At 43.3% G+C, this 12,815-nt stretch overlaps 1 protein-coding gene across 1 annotated transcript in view; it reads left to right on the plus strand.

The window, feature by feature from the left end:
* Positions 1 to 3,010: 3,010 nt before the first annotated feature.
* Positions 3,011 to 12,815, plus strand: part of TARS (threonyl-tRNA synthetase) — a 53,893-nt gene continuing 44,088 nt past the window's right edge. The window contains exons 1-2 of the mRNA XM_006896806.1: positions 3,011 to 3,067; positions 9,033 to 9,113. Coding sequence (XP_006896868.1) covers positions 3,011 to 3,067; positions 9,033 to 9,113 — 138 coding nt within the window. The remainder of the gene's footprint in view (positions 3,068 to 9,032; positions 9,114 to 12,815) is intronic.

Consider the following 12,815-nt stretch of genomic DNA (forward strand, 5'->3'; position numbering starts at 1 on the left):
AATGAAGGAGTCCCATGAGTCAGAACTGACTCTATGAGTAAATGGATGATCTTTAAGGAAATACACTGCCACATTTTTCTTTAATGCCCAATCTATCAGCAGCCCATCTCTTAACTACTGATCCCTGGAGCACCTTACCGTTTGCTTATGTTGTTGTTATTAGGTACTGTTGAGTATGATTCATAGAAACTCTATGAATGAAAGCTCTGAACCCTGTCCTATCCTGTGCCATCCTCACAATTCTTGACACATTAGAGCCCACTGTGGCAGTCACCATGTCAATCCACCTGTTTGAGGATCTTGCTCTCCTTTGTCAACCCTCCACCCTTCATCCCTCTCCAAGAAATAGTGCCCCCTAGCAACATGCCCAAAGAATGTAAGATGAAGCCTCATCATCTTTGCCTCCAAAAAGCACTCCAGCTGCTGTTCTTTTGGCTGTCCATGGAATGTTCAGTGCTCTTCTCCAACACCACAGCTCAAAGTATATCGGCCATTCACTTCTTAAATAGCAGGCCTTTGAAAACCCTATGAACTGATTTCTCATGTTGTGGGTGTTAGGTGCTGTCGAGTTGAACATGTCTAATAGCAACCCTACGAACAAAATATCTGAACCCAACACCACAGCTCAAAGGCAACAATTGTTCTTCTGTAATCCTTATTCATTGTCCATGTCTCAGATGCACAGCTAGTAATCGAAAGACTATGGCCTGAATCAGACACCCCTTAGTCCTCAAACTGACATCATTACTCCTCAATGCTAACTTCAGATTTTCCCAGTACAATTATTTCTTGACTGCTTGTACCAAGGGTGTTAATTGTGGATCCAAGTAAAATTAAGCTGTTGACAGTTTCAATCTCCTCTCCATTCATCATGACACTGCCTATGGTAAGAGTCTTCATTGGGATGCAATCCAACTATATTTGCTGATAACTGTATTAGTACCAACTACTCCATTTTATAATTTCAAACCAAATCAAGAGTTTAAATTTAAGACACAAAACCTCTTAAGTGATTTCATTTTACTATTCAAATATTAATATCTTAAACTAGGAAAAGGAAAAAGAAGATTTTGGGGATGGTAAAATTTCACCATTAAAAAAATAGCATCTCAGTCTAGGAGAATAAGAAACTCATTTCCATCAAGTTGTAACTGTCTCATAACTGATCCTCCCAGCAAGTTTTGGAGGCTGTAAATCACAAAGGAGGAGTTGTCCTTCTTTATTCCTAGGAACCACTTGTGAATTTGGAACAATAGAGGCACCACTTTTCTGTTAGTGCTCACTGAAAGTGAGGATGATTTGAAGCGTTTGCCACAGAAGATCAAAGACTACAATCTTCAATATGGATTACATCTCAGCATCAAGAAAACTAAAATCCTCACCACCTAGCCAATAAACAACATCATGAAAGATGGAGAAAATATTTAAGTTGCCAATTATTTCATCTTACTTGGATCCAAAATCAACACCTTTGGTACCAGTAGTCAAGAAACCAAAAGGCGAGTTGCATTGAGAAATATCTGCTTGCCAGAGAACTCTCTTGAGTATTTAAGAGCAATGATATAAATTTAAGTCTAAGGTGCCCCTGATCCTAGCCACGATCTTTTCAGTTACTTGCTATGCATCTGAAAGTTGGACAATGACTAAGGACAACAGAAGACTCGATGTCTTTGAATTGCGGTGTTAGAGATGCATACTGGACATCCCAAGCACTGCTTAGAGTCCATCTTGGACTCTAGGTCCATCTTGGAGAAAGTGAAAGCAGCGTGCTCCTTGGAAGGTGGTGAAACTTTGGCTCACATACTCTGCACATGTTGGTAGGGGAGGCCAGTCCTTGGAAAAGTGCAGCAAGCTTAGAATGGTGGAGGGTCATTGTGAGAGGAAAATTCTCAACAATTTGAATAGTTATGATGATTATAACAATGAGCTCAAGTATGTTGGAAATGGTGAGGATGGCAGGATAGGGCAGGGTTCAAATTGTTGCTGAGTCGCAGTTGACTCAATGGCACATAACAACAGTGCAACTTCCTATAGACTAGGCCACTATAGCCTATAAATCTTGGTGACTGGTAGCCTAAACTAAGTTCTCACTTGCTTTGGATTTTAATTTAGCAATATTTAACATTGAATGGCAAAATAAACTTAATCTACTGCCATCTAATAATTTTTTATTGAAAATTGTAGGACAGAGTAGAACTGTTGAGTCTCAAGGCTTCAACTCTTTGGAAGATGGTATCACATCTTTCTCCTGTAGAGGTGGTGTGTGCTTAACCACTGCTACACACACACACATCCATCCCAGTCCAATTCTGTGGCGTCCGTGTGGTTATTTATTAGCAGGTTTCATTCTAATTTTGTGAGAACTGCATTCAGTAGGCATTACCGACTGGCAGTGTCATTAAGGAGTGTCTGTCTGGGATGCTTCTTCCTCCCACTACAATCATTCGGGCCTTAGCAAACATGAACAGGGCTCGAGCTACTGGCACAGGCTGAGGGCTCTGAAAATCCCCAGGAAAGACAATCACGCCACTTTTGGCGGCGTCCAAATTACAGGGAACCCCGCACTCTATTCACAGCTGTGCCAGGGACACAGGTCTCGGAAGACTTGCAACCTTCCTTCTGATTTTGCTACGGTGGCCGGCGAAGTCCTGGAGTAGCTGGCTAAGAAAGACAACGCACGCGCATTGAGGACAACCCAGCTCCTCAATTGTAGAATCCGGGGCAGGCAAGAACTACAAGTTCCCACCGCACTCCCATTTCCTAGCTGTCATCAAACGAGCTTGCTATTGGTTTAGGGACTCTAAAGCCCGCCCTCTCTCGTTGTCAATTGGCTGTCCCTTCCGAGGCCGGTGGGGAGGCGGGGTTTGGGCACCCTCAGGTTGCATCAGCTGGTTCCTTGGAGGCCACGTGGCGCAAGCGCAGTATTCCTGGACTCCCGTCTCCACTTCAAACCGGCCTCGGCCCAGGTCCCATTGAAACCTCCGGTTTTGGGTTCCCTTCCTGGTCTCTGATGTCTGAGGAGAAAGCAAGCAGTCCCGCCGGGAAGATGGGAGGTGAAGAGAAGCCGGTGAGCAGGCTCGTAGGGCCGGAGGATGGGCCTGGTGCCTAACCTCCTCGCCAGTGCCCGCGGGGAGGGGACGGGGAGCTGGAAGCGCCCGGCTGTGTGAGATTGGGGAGGCCATGGGGACTGTGGAGTTCCCGGGCAACACTGAGCCCCATAGGGAGTAGGAATCGGTCATTCAGAACCGAGTGGGACCCGGAGGTCTTCTCCAAGTCCATTGTCTTTATGCAGATGGGGGCTGTGGATTGCGGTGCTCAGAGCCACACATCGAATTGGAAATCGAGACAGAATCTGGGGGTCACTGGGCTAGTCCTTTTGAATAGCTGGATAGAACTTTATTTGATGGTAAATGAGAAAGACTGACTTATTCCTCCACTTTTTTTAATTATTATTAAATTTTATTAGTTTTAATGAACATTTACAGGGATTTTGGGTATTCCTTCGCTTTTAAAGAAGGGACCTGAGAGATGATAAAACCTGCCCAGGCTTGGGGGCCTGCATTCTCTAGCTGGCACGTTGCCCGGCCCAGCCCTGGAGGCATGTGTTACACAGTCAGGGCAATTCACGGTTCACTTCTGGGTGTCATTCTCTGCATAGGAACATTTCCCAGGTCACATTCAAACTGCGGCGTTTCACCTCTTCCTCCACCCATGATAAACAAATGTTAAGTATTTCTTTCGGCGTCTGTACACAAAAAGAAATAGTGCTCCGACCTTGAGGAGCTCACATTCTGCTGAGTCAGAGGAAAGCTCTTAACCTGGCTTGGAACCGAATTTGGATGAATGGAAGAGTGTGAGTTGACCAGGTAAACCTGAAAGGACAGGGCTTCCCAGATAAGGTTAGGGGTGGCAGTGTAAAGACACACCCAGGCCATCTACTGCAAGCAAGATTGTTTGGAATTACGTCTTGCGAGTCAAAAATTTTAGGCAGAAAGTGACAGAGGTGGACTGTATTTATAAGCTTACTGGCAGAGGAGAGCACTGGTGCCATAGTGGCAAGAAGCTGTGCTGCAATCTTGAAGGCACAAAGTTCAAATCCATCAGCTGCTCTGCCGGAGAAGGATGGGCAGCCTTCTCACATGTGGTTAACTGCCTCTGAAAACACACCAGAGGATCAGCTCTGGGTCCGTTGGACTGAGCAATGGTACACAACAGTGGCAGAGAGTCAGGGTTCGAAGTTGTATAGAAAAGAGATCAGTCCACACACCTTTGCTGTTGAAATATGAGTAAGAATTGATAATGTCTGAGAACTAACACAGCCTCAACTTCTAAGTCTTTGGTCAGAGAGAGCACTATTCTCATCAACTAGAATGAGGGAAGCCTCATTACCTTCGATGAGCCCATCCTTTCATTTGTAAAGGAAAAGGTGCTTAGAGGTTAATTCTTTCCCTCTTCACTACTCCTATTGATTTGACAAACCAAAAAATGCTTTATAAGAAAAGTGAGAATATTTTATTACTTCTCCATTTTAAATCTGCACCTACAAGCGTACAATAAATGTTTACCCAGTTTCCTTGCCTGGCCCTGTGTGTTCTGGAGTATAATGAAGGAGATATGGAGTCCTGCTTGTCATCTTGTACTTGACCATTGTTCGTCTGTTGAATATAAATGGGCCTTTAAAAAACGGGATTCAGATCTGTTGTTCACAGCATTGTTACAAGTTGTACTCCTATCGGCAGCAAATAACAACAATAAACCAAGGTCTGGAAAAGGGGGAAAAAAAGAACCCCAATAAATCCAGAATATTGGGATGAGGAATGTTTTAACTCATCTTGACATTGGAATGATATTTGCAATTTTAAAAAAATTTGTACAAATAATAGGCTTACTGTTTGGGTAAATAAGTTGTGCAAAATCTGTCCAGTAGAATATCTGTCCAGTCGAATATCGGTGCCATTGAGCTAGTTCTGACTCAAAGCAGCCATATGAAAGAGAAGAATACACTGCTGAGCCTGTTGCACCCATTGTTACAGTCATTGTCACTCCCATGTCATTGGTCATCAATAAAAACAATGGAGTGCTGATGCCTGTTACAACTTGGATGGAGGTAGATTCAAAGGACACCAATGTAGAAAAGGAAATAAAGTCCCTCTCCACTCCTCAAGAAATCAAACCATCGCCACTGATTAGATTCCAGCTCATGGAAACGTCATGTATGCCAGAGTTAGACCTGTGCTCTCTGTGGGGTTTTCAAGTGGCTGGTTTTGGCAGGTTGCTTGCATGGTTTTGCCTTGAATTACTAGGCCTTTCTGTGGAGGCACCTCTATGTGGACTTCAGCTTCTAATCTGTGTGAGATTGAGCACTCAAGCATGTTATTTTGCCCCATTCAGGGAGCCCTAAAACTCCCGTCCCTTTCGACAGCAACATCCCACCTAGAGTGTCAATCCCCAACAGAACGTGAGTGCACATTTGTCCTGCCACTTACGGATTATGTGATCCTAGAAAAATCCTCAAACATTTCCAACTTAACCCTGTTTGGAAATTGGCATAATAGTAATAGTCACCTCACAGAGGTGCTGCAAGACTGACGTGGCTGTTGGCAGAAGTACTTGTTAAGTTGTGAAATATCCCCATCGTGTACTTTGTCTTAGGATATTTCTGTTTGAGTAGCCCCAGTGAGGGTAAAGGTACCCTTTGTCATAATCCATCAAGTAGACGAGAGTTTCTCATTCTCTACATGGTTGGCTTTGTGAACTGGACAAAAATTTTTACTGTAGGGGACTGTCCAGTGCATTGTGGGGTGGTTAGCAAAATCCCTGGCCTCTGCCCACTAGCTGCTGTTCGCAACTCTCCCAGTTGTGACAATTAAAAATGTGTCAGGACATGGCTAGATGCCCTACAAGAAGCAGGATTGTTCCTTGTGGAAAGCAATAGTGTATACCAACTCTGCCAGTGGTTATCTTTCTATAGGATTTAGGCCTTAACATTTGCTGTGATTAACTGAAGGCCTCTTCCTTAGGGTAGCTTTTAGTGTTCATTGTTGCCTGAACTTTGTCAGTGTTTTGTTATTGTCTGTTGTCAGTCATTAAGCTAACAATGATTCACAACAACTCTAGGAACCCTGTCCTATCCTGTGCCATCCTAACAATCTCTGACCCCCTTGAGCCCATTGCTACAGTCACTGTGTCAATCCACCTGATTGAGGGTCTTACTCTCCTTCACCATCCCCTCGCCTTTCCAAGCATGATAGCCTTCTTCAAGGTTGGTCTCCCCTAGCAACATGCCCAAAGTATGTGAGACAAAGCTTCATCATCTTTGCCTCCAGGGAACACTGACTGCACCTTCTCCAAAATATGTCTCTGATTTTTTGGCAGTCCATGGACTATACAGCTCTCTTTTCCAACACCATGGTTCAAAGACATCAATAATTCTGTCTTCCTTACTCATTGTCCAGGTCTCAGAAGCACAGCAAGTGATTGAAAAGACCATGGCCTGAATAAGGCACACCTTTGGCCTCAAACTAACATCATTGTTCCTCAATAATTTGGAGAGGTCCCTGACTGCAGACTTTCCCGGTGCAATTTGTTCATTTGCAGTCCATGGAATATTCAACACTCTTCTCCAACACTACTTCAGAGGCCTCAATTCTTCTTTCATCCTTTTCATTGTCCACCTTTCAGATGCATGGGAAATAATTGAAACAACCATGGCTTGGATCAGGTGCACCTAAGTCTTGAGACTGACATCATTGCTCTTTGGAACTCTTAGAGAGTTCCTTGATAGCAGATTTTCTCAATGCAGCATGTCTTGACAGCTGGTAACATGGATGTTGTCAGATGAAATCATTGGCAACTTCAGTCTTTTCTCCATCTGTCATGATGGTTGGTTTCCTCTTGGTGCAGTGGTGAGGATTTTTGTTTTCTTGATGTTGAGATGTAACCCATATTGTAGTCTTTGATCTGCCCAAGAGTTTTCAAGTTCTCTTCATTTTTAGCAAGTTAAGATTGTGTCATCTGCACAGCGCAGGTTGTTGGGGAGTCTTCTTCAATCCTGATGCTATGTTTTTCTTCATATGTTATTGTTGTTGTAGGTGCTGTAGAGTCGAATACATCTCATAACGATTCCTTGTCTTATCCTGTACAATTGTCCATTGTCTCTGAGTCACTAGAGCCCAGTGCAGAAGTCACAGTGTCAATCCATCTTGTTGGGGGTCTTCCTCTGCTTTGCTGACCCTCCATCTTTCCAAACATGATGTCCTTTTCAAGGAATATCCTCACTTAGTAATGTGGCCTTTTCCCCCCCTAATTTATTTATTTTTAAGTAAGTAAACTTTTTATTTTATATTGATGCTTACAAAGTTTGTATGTATTGTTTATCACACCGATCTTTCCCATTTCCTTTACCCATCCCTCCCTCCTCTGCCCATCAAATTGTACGACCGTATGATTAACCTCCCACCTATCCTCATCCCTCTGCTCCCCTACATTGGCTCCTTATACACATTCTACAATAATGGTGTTACACAGTATTTGTCCTTGTGGGACTGAGTCAGTTCACTTAGCATAATGCTCTCCAGTCTTTCCCAAGTTAGGTAGTAATTTACAGAATCATTGCTCTTGCATGCTGTGTAGTATTCCATTGTGTGAATGTACCATAATTTCTCAATCCATTGGATTGTGGTTGGGCATTTGATCTGTTGTCATGTGTTTATGCTAGTGAATCATGCTGCTATCAACATTGGTGTACAAGTCTCCATTTGTGCCTCAGTTCTCATTTTCTTGGGGTATAGTCCAAGTAGTGGAATAGCTAGGTCATAATGGAATTTCTATATTCAGCTTTCTGAGTAAATACAAAACTGCCTTCCAGAGTGGTTGTACCATTTTACAGTCCCGCCAACAATGTAACCAACAGTGTATAAGAATAACTATCTTGTCATATCCTCTCCAACATTTATTACTTGCTGTCCTGTTAAACTTTGCCACTGCTACTAGGGTGAGATGGTTTCTCATTTACATGGTTTTTTTTAATGATCAGCATAGGGATTAACTAGGTGTAGAGGAAGGAAACAGCCCTGACATACACCTTTCCTGATTTAAAACCCTGTAGTCAGGTTTCATTCTGGAGCTTACTAGTCTTTGGTCTTTTACTAAAGATTTTCCAAAGTTGCAGCCATTATGATTTCTGCAATTGGGAAAGATCTTTCATCTGCATTGTTCTGTAAAATGCTTGTCTGTCAGATATTTTTCTAAATCTGAGCATTCAGATTAAGACAGACTAGGAAGAAGGATTGGCCATCCACTTCTGAAATAGCAGGCCTTCGAAAACCCAATGTACTATAGGACACACTTAGACCAGCAGGTAGTACGGCAGATGTGGAACTTTCAAGTATTCAGTGACTGGGTAATGGGGGTAGGTGTGTCGGAGATGGTGAGATTGGCGCAGGATAGGGCAGAGTTTAAGGCTGTTGTATGTAGGGTCGCTATGAGTGAAAGGCGACTTGATGGCACATAACAACAGTCTAGTGTTATTGTTGTCATATGCTGTCCAGTCAGACCTGACTCATGTCTGACTTTCAATCACACAAGAGTTGATTTCCCATCTTTCTCCTCTGAAGCAGCTGGTAGATTTGAACCATGTGCCTTTGGGTTAGCAGTGCAACTCCTTACCATTAAGCCACTAGAGCTCCTTATTGTTCTATATTGCCCATCTTAACCTGAAACAAATCATGGCAATGGACAGAAGAAGAAAATTTGAGGGCCTGAAATTGCCATGTGACTGCCTTCACCTCTGTTAGACCTTGACTTATTTATTCTATTCTTGACTTATCTATTCTTGACTACTTTATTCTAAGTTACTGTTTTGCTAGTGGTGAAGTTTTCTAGTCTTTAAAAATCAGAGTTTGCAATTTGTTTTTCTTCCTTTTCTTTTTATTTAAAGTATAGATGTTAAAATAATACCCTCACCACATTTGGAAACAGGATTCTGGCTTGGAACTGGATTAAAAACTTGCAAATTTTTTTTTCTGATTTAGGTAGGTGCCGGTGAGGAGAAGCGAAAAGAAGGAGGCAAGAAGAAGAATAAAGAAGGTTCTGGGCATGGAGGTCGAGCAGAGGTAACTATTTCCAGACTTTTCTCAGTGGTCAGTGCTGGGAACCATCACATTCGCTCTTCCACATAAGGAATCCTGTGGTTTATAGGGGGCTGCACTGCACGATGATAAGCCGTTGAGTCCAATTCAGTGACCCTCTGTGACAGTAGCTCAGCCCCATAAGGTTTCCAGGCCAATCTTTATGGAAACAGACAGTCTCCCCACAGAGGAGAGCTTGACGAGCTCAAACCAGAGACCTTTCGATTAGCAGCCAAGCACTAAGGCATGTGCCACCAGGGCTTCTTGTAAGATGATACTTGAGAAATCAAGGAGAAAAATTATGAAAGGGTAGCTGGAAAGGGAAATGAAGATGTACTGTTACTTGTTACGGCAACAAGGAAACCAACTGGAACGTGAATCCTAAATAACCCGATTGTGAGGTTATCATTTGCACAGCAAAGTTTGGACTAGTTAATTACTCATTTTCAAGATTGAATGCCAGCTTTCTGATTGGCTCCTTAAATGAGATAATAAGGGGTAGAGGCTTGGTGTTTATACAAAACACAAGAGAAACAAACCAACCAACGAAAAACCTCAACGCCTTTATTCCTTGGTTTCCTTTAAATGGGATCTGTACATGTGCTAGGGTTTGTTTCCGAGTCAGGATAGATTCTCTCTAAGCTGCTCAAGTCCAGAGAAAATCCTTTCTCTTAGTTACGTGGGCTCACAGTAGATGGACCAAGTATCTTCCAGAGCAGCTCAGGATCGTCCTGCTTCCTGGGTGTCTTGCTTTAGAAGGCAGTTAAGCTTGTATCTTCCTGAAGTGGAACTGCTCTGTACTCTGCCCTACTTTTTTACTTTAGTCTTCAGAGTCATTTAGTAGTCATCGTTTTATTGAGGACTCTTCAAAAGAATTACACCATAATGCAGGAGCACAAAGGAGCAGGCTCTATAGAAGTATAGACAGTAGCACAAGTAGTTTTGGTGGCACACGTAGTGGTGTTTTGAGTTGTGCTGCCAGCCAGAAAGTCAGCAGTTCAAATCCACCTGCTCTTCCACAGGAGAAAAATGGCAGTCTGCTCCTCAGAAACCCAGTGGGGGATGGTCACTAGGAATCAGAGTCTATTCTGGTCCAGCACAGTACATTGATTTAAGGAACCACTTTACTAAATACACTTGTTAAATTTGGGGGTATTGTCTATCTGTGTTTCATTGATTATGCAAAGGCATTTGACTGTGTGGATCATAACAAACTGTGGCTGACTCTGAGAAGAACGGGAATCCCAGAACATTTAATTGTGCTAATGCAAAACCTGTACTTGGACCAAGAGTCAGTAGTCAGAACAGAGCAGGGTAACACTGCATGGTTCAAAATTGGGAAGGGTGTACACCAGGGATGCATCCTGTCTCCATACCTTTTCAACATGTATGCAGAGCAGATTGTCTGAGAAGCTGGGCTCTATGAGGAGAATTGTGGCATCAGGATTGGTGGAAGATCTATTAACAATCTGTGTTATGCAGATGATACAACCCTGCTTGCTAAAACTGAGGAGGACCTCATGCACTTGCTGCGAAGGGTCAAGGACTGCAGCCTTCAGTATGGACTGAGGCTCAATGTCAAGAAGACAAAGATTCTCACCACTGGACCAACTGGCAGCGTCAGGATGGATGGCGAAGAGATTGAGATTGTTCACAGCTTCAGTTTGCTTGGCTCCACAGTCAACACTCTTGGCACCAGCAGTCAGGAAATCAAAAAGCGTATCGCGATGGGAAAGTCTGTTGTTAGGGACCTCTCTAAAGTACTCAGGAACAACGGTGTCTCTCTGGAGACTAAGGTGCGCCTGATACAGGCCATGGTATTTGCAATCGCTTGTTATGCATCAGAGAGTTGGACAATGACTAGGGAGGACAGAAGGAGAGTGGATGCTTTTGAGCTGTGGTGCTGGAGAAGAGTACTGAATGTACCATGGACTGCCAGGAAAACAAACAGATTCATTTTGGAGAGGATTAAACCAAACTACTCCTTGGAGGCAAGGATTCTGGGGCTTCGTCTGACATACTTTGGACACGTTGCAAGGAGGGACGGATCCTTGGAGAGGGACATCATGCTTGGGAGGGTGGAGGGACAGCGCAGGAGGGGAAGACCCTCTATGAGATGGATTGATTCGGTGACTGGGGTAATCGGGATGGGTGTGTCAGAGGCAGTGCGGTTGGCGCAGGATAGAGCAGGGTTTAGGGCTGTTGTGCATAGGGTTGCTATGAGTCGAAAACGACTCGACAGCAAATAACAACAACAACATTTCCCTATTTACTTAACGGCAGGTATTTAGGAGAACACATGTAGCATGGCTTATCTCCCTGCCTGACCATAACCCAGGTGCTTACTCAGCCTCCTCCTGTCCACTGTTCCCACCAGAGTTGTGGGGGGAAAGTGTTGATTGTGAATTTTAATTATTTCTAAGAGAAAACACAATGTTCCCTGATTTATTTTTATACTTTCAGTATAGTAGTAAATCCTGTTGTCACAGGCTTGACAATTAGCCCAGAAACCAGACACAAAACGTGTAATTATAGAACTGTTCTGAATAGAGACTTTTAAGTGGAGCCGTAGCCTGTACAGTAAAAAGTTTAAGACCTCCTCCTCTGTACTCCCATCATTTTGTGCTTGTTCACACTTAGGGCAGTGTGTAGGCCTTTAATCATCTTATTCCCAAAGTCTAGCACAAAGGAGTTGTTTTCTAGTGATAATAATGGTGATAAATTACCTTTAACACCAGGGAGATTTATTAAGCACAGAATACGAATGAGGATGGTGAGGGCTGCACTGCTGTGGCAGAGGCAGGACCAGGTGAGAATTACTGGGTTCAGACTGTGATGGTCCTGTGACAGGGTACTCCCTGTTAATTTAGCTGTTCTTCACTGTTGAGGGTTGTGTTGTGATGTGATGATGTGATGTGATAAAATGTGATAAGATAAAAAGTTCCCAGAAGCACCTGAATCCTGAAAAGGATAGACTGCAATAGGATGGAGGTATAAAGATTGTTGTTATTATTGTTGTTATGTGCTGTTGAGTCACCTGTGACTCATAGCAACCCTGTGTACAATAGCCCTAAACACTGCTCTAGCCTGTGCCAATCTCACTGTCTGTGACACACCTACCCCCATTACCCTAGTCACTGAATCAATCCAGCTCATTGAGGGTCTTCCTCTCCTGAACTGTCCCTCTACCCTCCCAAGCATGATGTCCCTCTCTAAGGACCAGTCCCTTCTTGTAACATGTCCAAAGTATGCTTCAGAACCCTTACCTACAAGGAGCAGTATGGCTTAACTCTCTCCAGAACAAACCTGTTTGTTTTCTTAGCAGTCATGTTATATTCAGTACTCTTCTCCAACACCACAGCTCAAAGGCATCAATTCTCCTTCTATCATCTTTAGTCATTGTCCAGCTTTCTTTTCTTTTTTTATCATTATTAAATTTTATTAGTTTTAATGAACATTTACAGACATTTTGGGTTTTCATTCATTCATTGTTGCACTGTTTTCTCCACCCTCCTCCCCAGTTCGTTCTTCTTTCACCCCCACCAATGTCTGTTTTAATTGTCCAATTGCCATAGTGCTTGTCAAAGCCAGTTCTCATTAATCTCCTTTGTCAGTGTGTCCCTTGCCATTCCCTATCACTCCTCCCTGAGAGAGACTTCACCCTGATTCATAAGGAAAAGGGGATGG

Source organism: Elephantulus edwardii, unplaced genomic scaffold, assembly GCF_000299155.1.
Source record: "Elephantulus edwardii isolate Elephantulus edwardi_28Jun2011 unplaced genomic scaffold, EleEdw1.0 scaffold00191, whole genome shotgun sequence".
NCBI classification, from domain to species: domain Eukaryota; kingdom Metazoa; phylum Chordata; class Mammalia; order Macroscelidea; family Macroscelididae; genus Elephantulus; species Elephantulus edwardii.